The sequence below is a fragment of the Xyrauchen texanus genome, chromosome 37, assembly GCF_025860055.1.
Source record: "Xyrauchen texanus isolate HMW12.3.18 chromosome 37, RBS_HiC_50CHRs, whole genome shotgun sequence".
In the NCBI taxonomy this organism is placed as follows: domain Eukaryota; kingdom Metazoa; phylum Chordata; class Actinopteri; order Cypriniformes; family Catostomidae; genus Xyrauchen; species Xyrauchen texanus.
The window spans coordinates 24,546,975-24,564,062 of record NC_068312.1 but is presented as its reverse complement, the minus strand read 5'-3'; the positions used below and the strand labels follow the sequence as shown (position 1 = coordinate 24,564,062).

General features: G+C 38.0%; 1 protein-coding gene and 3 non-coding genes across 5 annotated transcripts; 2 read left to right on the top strand and 2 right to left on the bottom strand.

Annotated features, from left to right (window-relative positions):
• Positions 1-144: 144 nt before the first annotated feature.
• Positions 145-12,376, top strand: LOC127631341 (TBC1 domain family member 25-like). 2 transcript variants are annotated; one of them, XM_052109451.1, is made up of 7 exons: positions 145-304; positions 3,234-3,343; positions 3,719-3,873; positions 6,009-6,133; positions 6,899-7,087; positions 8,908-9,183; positions 9,276-12,376. In XM_052109451.1, the coding sequence occupies exons 1-7, from the start codon at positions 260-262 to the stop codon at positions 10,980-10,982; spliced, it is 2,607 nt and encodes an 868-aa protein (XP_051965411.1). In that variant the 5' UTR covers positions 145-259; the 3' UTR covers positions 10,983-12,376. The 2 variants fall into 2 exon arrangements, with proteins under 2 accessions (XP_051965411.1, XP_051965412.1); XM_052109452.1 differs by having other exon boundaries at positions 165-442.
• A 3,095-nt stretch (positions 12,377-15,471) lies between these two features.
• Positions 15,472-15,544, bottom strand: trnav-cac (transfer RNA valine (anticodon CAC)). Its single transcript has one exon. It is a non-coding gene; the product is annotated as a tRNA-Val (tRNA).
• Positions 15,545-15,936: 392 nt separating this feature from the next.
• trnaf-gaa (transfer RNA phenylalanine (anticodon GAA)) lies at positions 15,937-16,009 on the bottom strand. Its single transcript has one exon. It is a non-coding gene; the product is annotated as a tRNA-Phe (tRNA).
• Positions 16,010-16,229: 220 nt separating this feature from the next.
• On the top strand, positions 16,230-16,302 carry trnar-acg (transfer RNA arginine (anticodon ACG)). The gene has a single exon. It is a non-coding gene; the product is annotated as a tRNA-Arg (tRNA).
• Positions 16,303-17,088: the final 786 nt, after the last annotated feature.

Sequence of the window (17,088 nt, the reverse complement as noted above, 5' to 3'; positions counted from 1 at the left end):
TGGCTGCCATTCAAATATATAAAAAATAAAATACAAAAATGTAAGACGCGAGAGCCTTGCATTGGGGCTTTTATTTTGAAACTTGTCAGCAGGAGAATGTTTGTGACTCTCTTATTAATGGAATTTTCACAGACTCTGCTGAAGCAGTAACAGCAGGGGGAACAAGTGCCCGCATCCATTGTTAATTATTTCACTTTATCTTGTGGATGACGACAACACATTTGTGAACGGGACTCCCCCTCAAAGCGGACTACCCACCATGTCGGCTGAGGAGGAGAGGGGGGTAGTTCGTGTCAAAGTCAAGGTGAGAAATTGTGGGGACTGAGCGGCGGGCAAACTGGAGAAACCCCAATCACACGCAGAGCAACACAGCAGGATGGAAACACAGTAACGCACAGCAGTCCAGACAGGCCAACACAGTGTTGCTTTCACCTTTATTTGTGTATGTTCAGACGCTCTGTGTCGTTGAGCGTTTATCAATCATATTCTTCATTTCCATTAACGTGCCTACATGACGTCTTTGTTGTTTACACATCGTGACTGCCTTCAAAGTACAGTCGCTTTGTAATATGTCATTGTCATTTTATGTACATCCTATTAGAATTACTTACTATTAGAATCGTTTACGTAGACATTTATGTAAACATATACGGATACATTTACAATAAGGTTCTATTTGTTAACATTAGTTAACAACATTATGTAACATGAACTATTAATCTTTAATTTCACCATATACTAATACGTTTTTTAAATCAAAAGTTGTATATGTTAACATTTATTAATCCACAATGAACTAAGAAGGAATTTTTTTTTACTAACTTTGAACAATAACAATGAATAAAAAATGCTGTAAAAAGTATACTGTTGTTTCATGATACCTAATTCTTTAATGTTAACGAATGGAACCTTAATGTAAAGTGTTAAAAAAATATGTATTTTTAGTAATTTTGTTTTGTGCATATAATTATAGGGATAGTTATCTTTCTTCAGCAGAATACAAACAAAGATTTTTAGAAGAATATCTTTGCTCTTTTGGTCCTAACAATGCTAAAAGAGTGAACGGTGGCCAGAACTTTGAATAATCAAAAAGCACATAAAGGTAGCATAAAAGTAATCAATAAAGACTCCAGTAGTTAAATCCATATCTTCTGAAGCAATTTAATAGGTGTGTGTGAGAAACAGATCACTTTTTTTACTATGAATATCTAACTTTGACCAACCCACGACCAGTATGGCGATATGCACGAAGAATGAGAATCGCCAAAAAACAAAAAATATTGATATTTAACACCTATCATATTGCTTCAGAAGACATGGATTAAACCACTGGAGTCTTATAGGTAAGTATTTTGCTAACTTTGTGTGATTTTTGGAGATTCAAAGTTCTGGCTGCCATTCACTTGCATTGTATGAACCTACAGAGCTGACATATTCTACTAAAAATCTTAATTTGTGTTCAGCAGAAGAAAGTCATACACCTCTGGGATGACATGAGGGTGAGAAAATTATGGTATCATTTTCATGTGATCTATCACTTTTAAGTCATATACAATATAGTCACCATATTTGAATGACAGAATAGTGTTTGTGCTTGTTTATTCGTTTCAGTTTGTGGAGTCAGCCACGTCTTAAAGGTGGATGTTAAAACTTAAGCAAATATGTGCTGACCTAGGCTTAATGTGAGTTGTATGTGCCTGCCATGTTTCAATTGTTTTCCAGTCATTTCTCAGAGGCATTGTGTATTTTAATGAACAAATAAAGCCATGTGGCCAGTGGAGCTCTAAATCAAAGGATTTTTTTATTTTTTCAAATGTAGGCCTCCAAAAAAAAAACAGAAATGATCAGGGTGTAATTGATTCAAAGTTAGCTCGTTTAAAAGAATGTTCCAGGTTTAAGGTAAGCTCAGTCAACCGCATTTGTGGCATTATGTTGATTTACCACTAAAATTTAACTCCTCTCCCATTTATTAAAGTAAAATTTGGGGTTACAATAATGCGCTTACAATGGAAGTGAATAGGGCCACTCCATAAAGATTGAAATGACACAGTTTCAAAAGTATAGCTGCAAGATACAAACATAGTGTTTACATGATTTTTGTGTGAAAAAATTGAAATCCATCTTCAACCGCTTATCCGAAGTCGGGTCGCGGGGGCAGCTGCTCCAGCAGGGGGCCCCAAACTTCCCTATCCCGAGCCACATTAACCAGCTCTGACTGGGGGACCCCGAGGTGTTCCCAGGCCAGTTTGGAGATGTAATCTCTCCACCTAATCCTGGGTCTTCCCCGAGGCCTCCTCCCAGCTGGACGTGCCTGAAACACCTCCCTAGGGAGGCGGCCAGGGGGCATCCTTACCAGATGCCCAAACCACCTCAACTGACTCCTTTCGACGCAAAGGAGCAGCGGCTCTACTCCGAGCTCCTCACGGATGACTGAGCTCCTCACCCTGTCTCTAAGGGAGAAGCCCGCCACCCTTCTGAGGAAGCCCAAATCGGTTATATCAATATATAACATAAGTAGGTAACCCGTTAATTTTATCACAATTAAATCGTGTGGTAGAGCGAGATTTTTATTGTATTTTTTCTTCATACTGAAGTCATGTTTATATATACTGTATAATGTTTACGTCTTTCTTGTGGCTATACTTTTGTGGTAATCAATATTATGCCACAAATGCTTTCAATTGATCTTAACTTGTATTGAAACCAGAAAATTCCTTTAACAGCAGTGGGGTGGTAGAACTCTGTTTCTCAAAGAAGTTTCTTTAGAGATTAGGATTTAGGTCAATTCATTTTAGTTAATCACAGTGAACCAGTGGTTAATGAAATGGCTAGACCTACACTAAACTGGATATGGCCACAGAGTTTTTAATAATTTAGGTTTATTTTGAACCTTGATAGATGTGCTGCGCTGTGGTATCATGGGACAGATGACCTTGTAGTGCTGTGTTGCAGGTTTTTCAGAACACGATAGTAAAGTTCAAAGTAAACTGTATAGCCAGAATCAGTTTCCACAAGGGTGATCAGGTTTAAAGGTAGTGGAAGTGCCAACAGAGCCTTAACAGGCAATAAGTCTTTCTGAACAAAAAAAATACATCACCTGACCATAGGGATCTGCATTTTGCAGTGATATGCATTGTTGAAAAACCAAGATTAAACAAATTCACAATTTTTTTCTCTCTCTCTATGTGTGTCCCTCCCTCCCTCCTTACTTTTCTATGTTTGTCTGCTCACAGAAATGTGAAGGGGTGTTGCCGGTGGAGTTCCGGTCCTTTGCTGTTGATCCTCAAATAACCTCACTAGAGGTGTTGCAGCATATCCTGATTCGAGCATTTGAGCTGAATGGGTGTGTATGAAATTACAAAATTAAGCTAATTTTATAGTCCATTTAATTACCTGTCATTCCAATTTATTTATGTTTCAGTAAAGGTATTTGCTTGATAAACAGCCCCAGTTTTATGATTACCTAATAGCATGTACAGATCAATAAATCACATCAAACATAATTTATTTCCTGACATTTAATCTTGACAGTTAAAGAATCATATACATAGATATATATTGTATATGTGTTTTTTCTTTTATGTTTTAATGCATTTTATAATTATTTGCTGTATTTATTGATTCTTTGATTATAACTTGTACTTGCCATGATATAGCCCTTGTTGCTGATATGGCAATAAATACCAAAAACAACTACAACATCCTCTGGTCCTTACAGGAAACGCAACTTTGGAATTAGTTACCTGTCCCGTGACCGCGGCGGTTTGGAGGTCTATGTGTCTCTGCTGTCTGACTGGGATTTAGATGCTGCGTTTGTCAGTGCTGCAAAGCCTTTTCTCCAGCTCAAGATGGACATCAAACCATCAGAGGACAGTGAGTGAACTGCATATCCTTCTATCGGAGGGTATTAAATGTCCGTCAGTCTCAGTTGATCCTGAAAATCTGTAGCTGCTGTCTGCTGCGTTTCAGTTGGAGTTCACCATTTTAACCATTCATTGTCCATAAATCAATAACCCTCAATTATAAAAATAACTAAATAAAATAATTGGTTATATTTTTTCATTTATTTAATTATTAATTATTTTTAGTGGTGTAAAATAATGCAGTATATATCAATGAAGCAATGAAATGCTTTCCTGCAATCCCACCAAAGAAAGATGAGAGAGTATAAATTAAATAACTTAAGAATAGTTCCACTTAGGGCTGGGATAAACGATAATTTTTTTAAACGATTAATCTAGCGATTATTTTTTCGATGCATCGATTAATCTAACGATTAATTTTCCCAGTCCGATTCGATTTCCTCCCCATTAATTGACTAATAGCCATTTATACATGTTGATTTGCATATCTGAATGAAAAAAACATGAATTCCTTAACATTGCAATGTATGTTTATTGCTCTTAAAATTCCAAAATAAAAGACTATACAAGTGCAAAGTAATGCATTCTTAGTCAGAGGTAGCATTCAATAAAACCTTGAAGCCTTGAAAATACATAGGCCTAGCTTACTGAAAAAAAGTGCATCTTGTAATTCTTCTTTCAGATTAAAATAACAACAACTTGATGTCTAGCATTCAATAAAAAAAATAAAAAGGTCACCCAAAATACTTAGACTTTAGAGCAATTGAAAGAATACAGTAACCAATGTAAACTTGAGGGCTTTAAGCTAATACAGAGAGTGCTTTTCCAACAAAAAATGTAAAAAAAAAAATTAACAGCGACAGTGGGAGTCAGCAGCCTGTCATGGCGTCCTTCCTGAACCAGCAGAATTGAACATTTATGTTGAAAACACATAGTCCTAGCTTACTGAAAAAAAGTGCATCTTTTAATTCTTCATTAATATAAAAATAACAACAACATATAGTAGTAATACACTCTGCCACTCACTTTTTTCTTAAACTCAAAATTCAAAAATAAAATTCAAGTAAAAGTATACAAGAGCAAAATAATGCATTCTGATGTCTAGCATTCAATAAAAAAAATAAAAAGGTCACCCAGCCACCCTTTCTTAGATCTATTGAAAGAATACAGTAACTATTGTAAACTTGGGGGCTTTAAGCTAATACAGAAAGTGCTTTTCCAACAAAAAATAAATAATGAAAATAAACATTCAGAATTCAACATTTATGTTGAACATAGGCCTAGCTTACTGAAAAAAAGCATCTTCATTCACATGCAAATAACAACTTAAACTCTGACACTTTCCTTTCACCTTAAGAATAGTGTGTGTATGTGTGTGTGTGTCATTCAAGACAAAATACAGTCATATATTGGAGTGGAGGAATGTGAGCATTTCAACATGCAGCTGTTCCCGGGTGGCGCCTCTTCAGGTGCTGGTGCATTGCCGTGGTGCTAGAATGGAAGGCCATCTCCATTTTGCAAAGACGACATATCACGGAATTGTTTCCTTTTAAATTAAAGAATTCCCATACTTCAGAGGAACGAGTGCGTGCCGCCTTGCACTTCTGATAGTCTGAGGAGCCACTCGTGTTGCTACTACTCTCCGGCGCCGCCATCTTTGTTTTGGGTCTAACGAGTCGACGCGTTGTCCCAGCCCTAGTTCCACTCTAGACTAAGTTGCAGATTTTTAATTGACTATATTTAAATTTTAAACTGCACAAGGAGATATGGTAGGAAAAGTATTTTGCACAGTGCTAGTACAAGTATCGGGAAAGATGTGGGTGCCTCTTATCTGAGTGTTTTTTTTGGCTAAATAGCAGTTTAATTCAAATGGTAATTCTCAAACGGAATCTATTTTTATTCTGAAACTGGTGCATTCCCTGATATAAATAATATTTCTGATCATGAAATTTTATATATATTAAAGTGCATTTCTTTATTATGAGTATTCTATTCAGTAAGTTGTTTAATGGTTTCTACTTACTACCTTTACTAGGCACAAAATTCATTTTAAATAATATTCTGCACTGACCTGAGGTCTAGGCCAGTCTGCAGTGCTGTTTTCTGTTCTATAATTAATGTTCATGTTTCTATATTCATCCTAAGGTCCAGTACTGGAGGATTGGGACATAATCAGCCCGAAGGATGTAATTGGCTCTGACCAGCTGCAGGGAGAGAAGAGATCACTGGCAACTGCTGCACTTCCCTTCACACAGTCACTGCTGTCCCAGGTCACTGATTTTCTTCACCCTGTCAGCCAGCTTTTTTACCAGCCAGTCTCTGCTGCATTCAGTAGGGTTCACCATCTGCTGCCTTTATACAGTAATTAATGGCAATTGCCCAAAACAATTACAGGCAGTTGATATTTTAAGAAATCCTTGAAGGCATTAGCAGGGGTGCTCCTTTGAGAAACAGGGCTTTTTTTTGTACGAAAACGAAAGACTGGTTTACTGACATGAAAATGTAAGCAATGGACCCTTTTAACAGACCTGTGATGACGTGTTTCCACCTTATTTAGTGGCATAAATCTACCAAAATTTTATATTTGCAATTTTTTATTATTTAGTGTAAATTTATATAATTTAACTTTGTATTATATTACCCTTTAATTCGTTTTAAAAAAACATGTTACCACTGATGCGATGAGACTTCAGCTGTTGAGAGTGAAAGAAAATATGGAATCTTCTCTCTTCTGATTGTCATAATCCACCACTTTCTATTTTTTCTGTATTTTAAATGTTGTGGAAATGCAATAATGGGGTTTTTCTTTTGATGTTGGAGCAAATGGTTAAGCAAAAATATACTTGCCTTGGTCTCCCATTCACCACTATCAAGGTTTACCCTGCAATCCTTTACTTCCGTTTCCCAAAACCCATGTTTGTGAAAAGGGTCCAAATATTTAATCTTGTATCAGATATTTTGTGATCTAATAATGTCTACTGTATGCAAATAGTGAACATTTCAGTTCCTCACGTTTTACGTCCTTCCCCATTCAGGTAGGTCGTACTCTATCACGGGTGCAACAGGCCTTAAGTTGGTCCTATGGGGAAGAGGTGAAACCTTTCAAGCCCCCTTTAAGTGATGCTGAATTCCACAGTTACTTGAACAGTCAAGGTCAGCTGACACGGCCAGAAGAACTTCGACTTCGGATCTATCATGGAGGGGTTGAGCCATCCTTACGCAAGGTAGCCAGACTACCATACAACTGCTTAACTTAGCTTCCATTAGAAGTTGAGATCTTACTAAAGTCATTATGATGTAGGAAGTATTGTGGAGGATACATGAACAAAGTTTTTCATTAAGACTATATAGTTAATAATGTGCTTTTTTAAAATAAGATATATTAAAAAAGTGGCAGCCAGTGATGTGTCTTCAGCCCAACTTATACTGTAGTCAGATGCAAATGCTAGGTATCTGCATAAAGGATGCGTGATGCAAATTTTGGTCATCAGTGGTGTGCTCGAATGAGTAGGGCGATTACTCTGAATGTGCAGAATGCATATGGGCTTGGAATTAATCGTTCTAATTTCTGGGTCCATGAGGAGGCAATACTGAGCCTTTGCTGTCAACAGGAAATGCTACAATAAAAGGTAATCTTGCTAAACATCAGGAGACCAAGGTTGAAACAGCAGCAGTGGATGTGCATGTAAAGTGTGCATGTGTGAGTTTGTCAGGAGATACCTGTAATATAAAGACATCTTTATGGGTCTACACTCTTTAAGATAAATTGTCCTGTATATCATAGCAGTCAAAGTGCACATGCGCCAACTGCCTGTGTATGAGTGCACAGTCAATTGAAGTATACTTTGAAAGGTTAGCGTTCAACTGTATGCAGTCAATAAGCATTCGTGTCAAACAGAAGTACAGTGCATTCATAAAATATTCAAACCCCTTCATTTTCTTTCACATTTTGTTATGTTGCAGCCTTATGCTAAAATACTTTAAAATATTGTTTTCCACATCAATCTACCAAGAGCACATAATTCTTAAATGGAAGAAGTTTGGAACAACCAGGACTCTTCCTAGACATGGCCGTCTGGCCAAACTGAGCAATCGGGGGAGAAGGGCTTTAGTAAGAGAGGTGACCATGAATCCGATGGTCACTCTGTTTGCGCTCCAGAGATCATGTGTGGCGATGTGAGAAACTTGCAGAAGGACATCCATCACTGCAACACTTCACCGATCTGGATGAAAGCCTCTCCTCAGTGCAAGACACATGAAAGCCTGCTTGGAATTTGCAAAAAAGAATTTAAAGGACTCCCAGTCTGTGAGAAACAAGATTCTCTGGTCTGATGAAACAAAGATTTAACTGTTTGGCCTAAATGTCAAGCATCATGTCTGGAGGAAACCAGGCACCGCACATCACCTGCGCAATGCCATCCCAGCGGTGAAGCACGGTGCACACAGCCAAGAGAACGCAAGAGTGGCTTAGGGACAACTCTGCGAATGTCCTTGAGTGGCCCAGCCAGAGACTTGAACCCATTTGAACATCTCTGGAGAGACCTGAAAATGGGTGTCCACTGACAGTCCCAATCCAACCTGACAGAGCTTGAGAGGATCTGCAGAGATGAATGGCAGAAAATACTCAAATCCAGGTGTGCAAAGCTTGTCACATCATACCCAAAAAGACTTGAGGCTGTAATCGCTGCCAAAGGTGCTTCAGCGTAGTACTGAGTTAAGGGTCTGAATACTTATATCAATGTGATATTTCATTTTTTTTTTATTTTAATTTCATTTGCGCTTTTGCTGTGTTATTATGGGGAATGGAGTATAGAATGATGTGAAAAAAATAATTTAAAGCATTTTAACACAAGGCTGCAACATAACAAAATATTAAAAAAATGAAAAGGTCTGAATCCATTATGAATGCACTGTATACTTTGGGCTTTAAAATAGTAACTGTAAGAATCTATAGAGAATTGTAGACCTTAAATTGACATTTATTTATATGTAAAGTATTGTCTTTAGTGTGTCTAAAATGGTATCTCCATCTTTGGATTTTCAGGTTGTATGGCGGTATCTCCTTAATGTGTACCCAGATGGTCTGACGGGGCAGGAGAGAATGGACTACATGAAGCGGAAGACGAGGGAGTATGACCAGCTGAAGAGCGAGTGGACTACACGGGTCAGTCCTGAGGACCTGGAATTCATCCGGGGAAATGTTTTGAAGGATGTTCTTAGAACTGACCGAGCACATCCTTACTATGCAGGCTCAGAGGACAGCCCACATCTCACCGCCTTGACAGACCTCCTCACCACCTTTGCTATTACACACCCTCAGGTAAGCACACACATTGTTGTACCCATTGATAATAACAGGTGTGTCTGTCATTACACTCCCATGTAATAAACCATACACATTCTTTTTTGCAGGTGTCTTATTGCCAAGGCATGAGTGATATTGCCTCGCCAATCCTCGCCGTCATGGACAATGAAGCTCACGCCTTCATCTGCTTCTGTGGCATTATGAAACGCCTTGAGGGCAACTTCCGCCCTGACGGACAACTCATGTCCATTAAGTTCCAGCATCTCAAGTTGCTACTGCAGTATTCAGACCCTGAGTTTTATGCCTACCTAGTTTCTAATGGTGCAGACGACCTGTTTTTCTGTTACCGCTGGCTACTTCTGGAGCTGAAGAGGGAGTTTGCTTTTGATGATGCTCTACGAATGCTGGAGGTCACCTGGAGCTCCTTGCCTACTGACCCACCTGAGACAGAGGTGGAGCTTCTAGGGCCACCGCTTGAAACATATCAGTGCTCTAGCTTACAGAATGTTCGTCAGAATGTGGAAATGGAGGAGATGGAAGAGACAGAAAGGAAAAGGAGACGCCACATGCTTAGACCGTCTCGAGAGGAGGCAAATGGTGGACGTAAACTGGTTACAGATGATAAGGGATCCCAGAGGGAAGCCGAGGGAGAGTATTGTGTGGATAATGTGGTCAAGAGTGATGTAACAACTCCAGCTGCCCCATTCCAGAAACAGGCCAGTTTTGGGGACTTTAAGTACTATAGTGGTTGTAACGAGGGTAGTTTTGAGTTGAATGAAAATGACTGCTCTGATCCAACATTATCTCCAATGCAGTTTCAGTCTACACACTCCGCATTGCCCTTCTCCTTCCGCCAGTCAACAGAGGAAAGCGAAGAGGACCCTGGAGAGCAAGAACCTCTTATAAGATGCAATTACACGCAGTCATCTCCAGGGCAGAGAAACTCTCCAAATGGACAGGCAGCTTCGCCAGCATCATCTCATCCTTCTGGTCTGCCAAACTGGAAATGTAGCTCCATTCAGTCATTGGAAGCGTCCAATTCTCCTTCCAGCTGGAGAACAGTGACTCCTGATGCCCTGACAAAATGCACATCCTCTTCATCTAGCGGGGACAAAGCAGTGTCTCCTGATAAAACATCTGGTGGTTTTGCATCCTCACAAGCTGTATTGAATGGAACTGATGCTCAGTCACCATCAGTGGTCCTGGGGAAATCGTTACTGGCATCTCCATCGCAGGGTTACAGTCGTTCGCTTCTCTCTTCCCCGGTTTTATCTTTCGGCAAGTCCTCGTCTTTGTCCAAACCATTATCTAGCAATCTCCCCTCACCTTGTAAACCCACTGGGACTGGCACAAGCTCTCCAAACACAAACAAACCAGAAGGGGGTGGAATTAAACCCTACTCTCTTCCCCCTCCACAAGAATTTGGGAAAGGGAATCCCTTTATGCTATTCCTTTGTCTCGCTATCCTACTGGAGCACCGTGACCACATTGTTAAAAACAGCCTGGATTATAACGAGCTGGCCATGCACTTTGACCGCCTGGTTCGTCGCCACAACCTTGGGCGTATTCTGCAGCGAGCTAAAGCCCTCTTTGCAGATTACTTGCAGAGTGAGGTATGGGACTCGGAGGAAGGGGATGAAGTAAGCTTGGACTCCCCAACTACAGCTGCGGCATCTCCCCAGACGCCCAACACTAGACCCCCTTTCCTCAATGTACAGCCCTCTCAGGGTACCTTCCCAAATTCAACCTATAACCTGGCCAATACCATTCCCTCCCCAACAATTTCTATAGCTCTTTCTCCATCAGCTTCCTGATTCTGTGCTGTAGTAGTTAATCTCCAGCAACCAGCTCCAACCACAAACAGCGACAGAGTTGTAATAGATGTTTTACCATACCCTCCCGAGTCACAGCTTACCTTTATGCTCTACACATGCTTTATGGAACTTGTTTTATGTTTAAAACCAAAGCTGGGTGACTTTCTAATTTCCCCAATCTAACCCTTCTTCTCAAATCCCTTTCATTGTACTGTATCTTTTTTTTATTGCATTTTATTATGTGTCATGTGAAAGAGGCAGGCCAGTTTGTATGTCATTTGACTTTGTATATAACACTCTAGAAAGGCATATTATGAACACGTAAAACCTCTTTATATTAGCCTCACTTATCTGAGATGAAGTAACAAAATTGTGGTATTATTTATTTCTCTGTGTGCAATCTTGACTTTTGATGAACAAGATCTCATTGACTTTCTCTGAGTTTATCATGGTTGTTATGGAAAGAAGATTGATTACTTATGTATAGCTTTTGAGACACCCACAGGAATTAATTCATACATTTTTTTGACATATTGCCAGCAGCAATACACCCATTTGTACACATTACACATTTGTATTTGGTATACAGATATTTGTCCAGTGTGGTTTATGAAAATTTTAAGCCTTGACTTTTGTTTGTTCAAAACATGCAACCCAATCTTTGACTTTCAGTATGAGATGAAGTTGCTGACGTGTTTCTTCTCTAGTGTACAACAGCCATTTTACATCTAAGCTGTAGACCTTTGTTCAGCACCATACCTACTAGGGTCAACATCTTATAAATATTTTTCTGCAGTCATGCATTTATAAATTTTAAGTCTCTTGCAGTCAAATCAAATTGAGATTAATGTACATGTACTGACAGAACTGTTGGGGGAAATGGATTTGGTTTCACTTATCCTCGCCTTTGTGGGAAAAGTGCCTAATTTCAGTAAATATAAAATTTTGTCTCTTGTTTTTGTATAATTAATTTGTGTTAATCCATCATCTACCGAAGGCTTGTCTGTTCATTCGTTGCCATAACGGCTTTGTTGTCAAGAGGCAACAGTCAAAGAAAAGATCCCTGCTTTTTTTAAAAAAGACAGAGTATTATTATGTGCTAAATGCCTTTAGCAGAATGCAAAGGAAACCTTCTGCGCTTGTTCTTAATGTCTTAATACCAAGTGTTATTTTTTCTTCCAAGTGCTAAAATTAGAATTAATCTGCACATGGACCAAAAAAAAATTTCTCTGGAAAGTGCAACAATTATGAGTTCTCATTAGCATTATGTTGACAACATGTATGTATGGCATGTGCCACTTTTGTTTGGTTATGTATGACTGTATTTTTTACCCACACCCATGGAGAGATTTATTGGATTGAATGCTTGCTATACTCCCTATTTGTACAATAAATTCACTATATACTTATGTCATTGATAAAATCACTTTTCATTCATAAAATCCTACAGCTTGATAAAAATAAGGTTTTAAAATATTACACTTAACACAGAAAGTCTTGCGAAATTACCAATAAATTAAAAGGTTTGCATTTTAGAATCAGAGAATAAGAATGAGATTTATTGTCAAGTGTTCTCATGTTTTAGAACATTGAGAGTGAGACACAGAATATAAAACAAGGTAAGAGTATAAAAAGACATACAAATAATAGGACATATACCAGAATGGCATATTTACATGTGCAAGTGGTAATGTATGTGCAAGGTAGGGGTATGTACAGTTATTTAACTAAATACAGTACTGTGATTACAGCAAATATTCGGCATATAAGATGCTTCACAAAAAAATATGTCTCAAGATGTTTTTTTATATTGTACTGAATATTGAGTCAGTCTGGGATTACATGAAGAGACGGAAGCAATTGAGACAGCCTAAATAGATAGAAGAAATATGGCAAATTCTCCAAGAAGCTTGGAACATCCTATCTGACAACAACAAAGAAAAACTGTGTACCTAGGAGAATTGGTGCTGTTTTGAAGGCAAAGGTGGTCACATTAAATATTTTTTTTATGTTTACTGGACTTTGTATGACATTAAATTGATAAATTAAAACTATTTATGGCAACATTTTTCCCAGGTGCCAGAAACATTTGCACAGTACTGTATGTGAAGTTACATGTGTACATTATTGCACTATGGGGGAGTCCTGAGGCTGTTTACCTGTACATCTTCATGAGGAAAATGGCCTGAGGGTAAAAACTGTTCTTGTGCATGGATGTCCTGGTGCTCAGTGCTCTGTAGCTCCGGCCAGAGAGGAGCAGATCAAAGAGGGAGTGGGCAGGGTGTGTGGGGCCCAGAGTGATTCTACATTCACATTTTCTCACATCGGAGATGTAGTATGCTATTTTTTACAGTATCAAAGCAAACTGTATGATGCTTTGATTTGCCATAAAATGTCTGCAAGTGCTAATGGTACACTAACCCTCTAAAAACATACAAAATCTCTATTAACTTTATAAAATACCAGGCCACTTGTTTTCTGGTTTTCGGAATCGATTCCAAGAGTCGATTCAGACTCATTTATCTGTTCTTTTTCGATTCCATTAAAAAAGTTAGGTAAAATTAAATATCATAATAAAGAGCTCATTTTTAAAGCGTTCTTTGCATTATTTGTGATCGAATGAATGACATTTACTATTAATAAGTCTATTCTAGTTCTAATGTTGGTCCTAGATGCACATCCCAAAGTGCAACGCTTCCATTTAAGGGAACTTTTATATACATTGAAATTACAAATGAAAAACAAATATGCAAAATGTTTTCAAACATATTCCTATTGTAAAAAAAAATATTGAGAATGAGAAGAGAAGCGTTAGACTCTTGCTTTTATGTGTGCAATCCACTGATCATTTAAACTTTAACCTACAGATGTATTGATGTGAATTGAGAAGCTAACTCGCTGTTACTTGATCCTCCTCTGCCATCTCCTGGTTGCAGACAGATGTTGTAACATCGGTGACGTTTTACTATACAACAATTTTCCATCTCAAATTTAGCATTTCATTGGATTATATGATCCAAAGTAAAATACTGGGAGACTACAGCTGGAAAGCAGTTGTCCCATGTGTTGAAGGACTTGTGCGATTGCGATTTAAACAAACAAAGGTGCTCCACCTTTTATGGCTGACGAACTGCAGAAGGTTCAGAATCAGGTTGATGATCGTTTTGCTGAGGTAATTGTATTATCCTTTTGTGAATTGAATTAGTGCTGTTAAGATTTATGGATGTGTAGTAGTTCAGTGCTTACGAAAATTAACAATATAATTTCCCCGAGCGGAATCGATTCGATATTTGGTGCTGATTTCAAGCTTTAGAATCGATTCTCGATTCGCAATGCCTCGGAATTGAGGAATCGGTTCTTTTTGAAACCTTAGACAGTAGTCAAGTCATATCGGTGTCAACGTACCGATCAAAAGTGAATGTTCGCGGCTAAAGTAAGTTCTGGACAAAACAAGAGCTTGGATATTCGTTCCGGCGTCGATGGTGAGGTAACATTTTACATATCAATGGTAAAAATGTCAGTGTTGAAGTTTGAGCGTTCGTTATCGTCGATTAGAGAGTCGCCAATTTACCTCACTAACAGGACGACTTTTGATTGGCCTATTTGGTGCTGTGAAGAAGCTGGTTATTTGTTTATGTTTTTTGTTTTTCAAAAGCTTTAAATGTTTGCGTAAGAATTAAAGAAAAAACTCCAATGAACCAAGAGGATGAATCGAGAGGTTTAGGTCGGTCGAAGCGTCGTGTTGGACACGGAGGGCTAAAAAAATAAAATAAATGCTCGCAGACAAAAACTTGTTTTTATTAATAATTTGCTGGGTTGTATAACGTTATTTGCTGCTTGTTGTTTATTTGTGGTATGGATTTGGGTTTTTGAAAAAGTCGTGTAGCTGAAAGGATATATTTTATCATATTAAAACGTCATTGTGCTCAGGTTGTTGTCAGGAAAACAGAGTCTTGGAAGCATCGACGGACTAATTGTAATAACTAAATTATTATTTACATAAAAACGGTAATAGCTTATTTAGATGTTTTTGTTTTTTTATTGAGATGTTAGCACATTTTGGTGTTTTGTTTATTTTGGTAATTATGTTACAGGTTCAACAACGTGTGAGATTAGTGTTTCAATAGGAATAAGGCTAGTCTATTTAGTTGGTTGAATGTCAGTTGTGGTGTGCGATAAAATGTTGAATCGTATCTGTTTAAAGGTGTGTACCTTTATATACCACTAAAGCACTTGTAATGTGTTGATTAATGGTTTAAATTACAAATGGTGGCGTTACAAAAGCTTTCGACTGTGTTGAAGGCCTGATTAGCACGGGACAGTTTCCCCGTAGAGGGCGCTCTCAAATCCAATGGTCGGCGGATTCGGACTGGAAGGACCGTAGATGCTCTCCTGCAGCAGTAGAGGTAGAAAGTGGATTTTGAGGTCTCGCCACTTTTTGTCCGTCGTATGCTAATATAAACAATTTGTTTAGAGAGGGGGCAAAAGTTGTTTCCGCCCGGTTTCGAACCGGGGACCTTTCGCGTGTGAGGTGAACGTGATAACCACTACACTACGGAAACTTGCATATGATGATTTGAGGAATCTAGGCGGAAGTCTTTAAGGCGCTTGTTTTTAGGTTCCAGTCTCCAGTGTTTTCACTTGCACCGGCGTATATACTTAGGTAATGTGATGTTTAAACTCTCTTTTTTGTCATTTTTACATTTCGTATCGAGACCAGAAACAGGCAATAAGAATCATATCAACTGTGGACGATAGGCCTAATGGAAAGTGTTTCTGCAAAAGTTATTTTAGTGGCAATCCTTTTATCACTAACAAGTAAGATTCGTATCTTAAGCACTAAAAATCACCAGCGGTAATAACGGTAGCAAATGTTCAATTTGACGGTTATTTAAATGTCTCTACCAAACATAATTTGTGTTAGATGTAATGTAGATAGAATGAGTGATCAAAATGCCGAAACCCGGGATCGAACCAGGGACCTTTAGATCTTCAGTCTAACGCTCTCCCAACTGAGCTATTTCGGCAAGTGAAGTGGGCCTTTCCAGTGGGTTTTGTTGTATCTTATAGATGACTACATTGTCCAGGTATTAAATCCTCTCCCCCAAATGTCATTATTTCTTGTCCAGTTATTAATTCCTTCCACAGATGCCATTATTCCTTGCATACCTAATTCAATTGTTCAACCACAGATAAAAGCGCATTTTTATTGCTGTCATATTATTCGTGGGGTGTTCGCGATTTATCGGGCCAGTGGCGCAATGGATAACGCGTCTGACTACGGATCAGAAGATTCTAGGTTCGACTCCTGGCTGGCTCGCATCTTTTGTTACGTTTGATATCCAAAATTTTAACGGGTTGCAAATATACTAGAATTTTAAAACAGATTGAACCTCAGAGACCCAAGTATTGATATTGATAAAATATTACATTTTTTCCTCCTTGAAAGTGTTTTTAGGAAGTCACTGATTTAAAATAATTAATAACTGATTTTATAAGTATACTTTGTTTTGGGTGAATTTTGTGTGTGACCTTAGCAGACTGTGACCTTCAATAGCTAAATCTCTTATTAAATCTCTTTACCCTTATTAAGTACATGTAATGTACTTAGTACCTTCTTGGGTAAGTGCAATGTAAGTATACTGAAAGTATGCATACTGTAAAATAAAAAGAAACCCAAATATGCATACAATGAAATATATTATTTAATTAAAATTTCTTATTTGTAAGAAATAAGGGCTGTACCTATTCTCTTTAAAGTTGCTTTGAAACAATGATTATTGTGAAAAGTGCTATAGAAATAAATTGAATTTAATTGAAAATGTTTTTCTTCAGGTTTAAACATCTTATGTTACAATAATATAGTAGCACGTAATATATATTTTTTTTATTCACTCAGATTAATGGAGGGTTCAACAAAAAAAGTGAAAATATTTTTCTGTTTGTTTTAGTAGCCTGATCACCCGACAAAGCAACATTATTGACTTAAAGGCATAGTTCACTCAAAAATGAAAATTCTTTCATCATTTACTCACCCTCATGATATCCCTGATGTGGATAACTTTCTTTCTAATTTAGAACACAAACAAAGATTTTTAGAAGAATA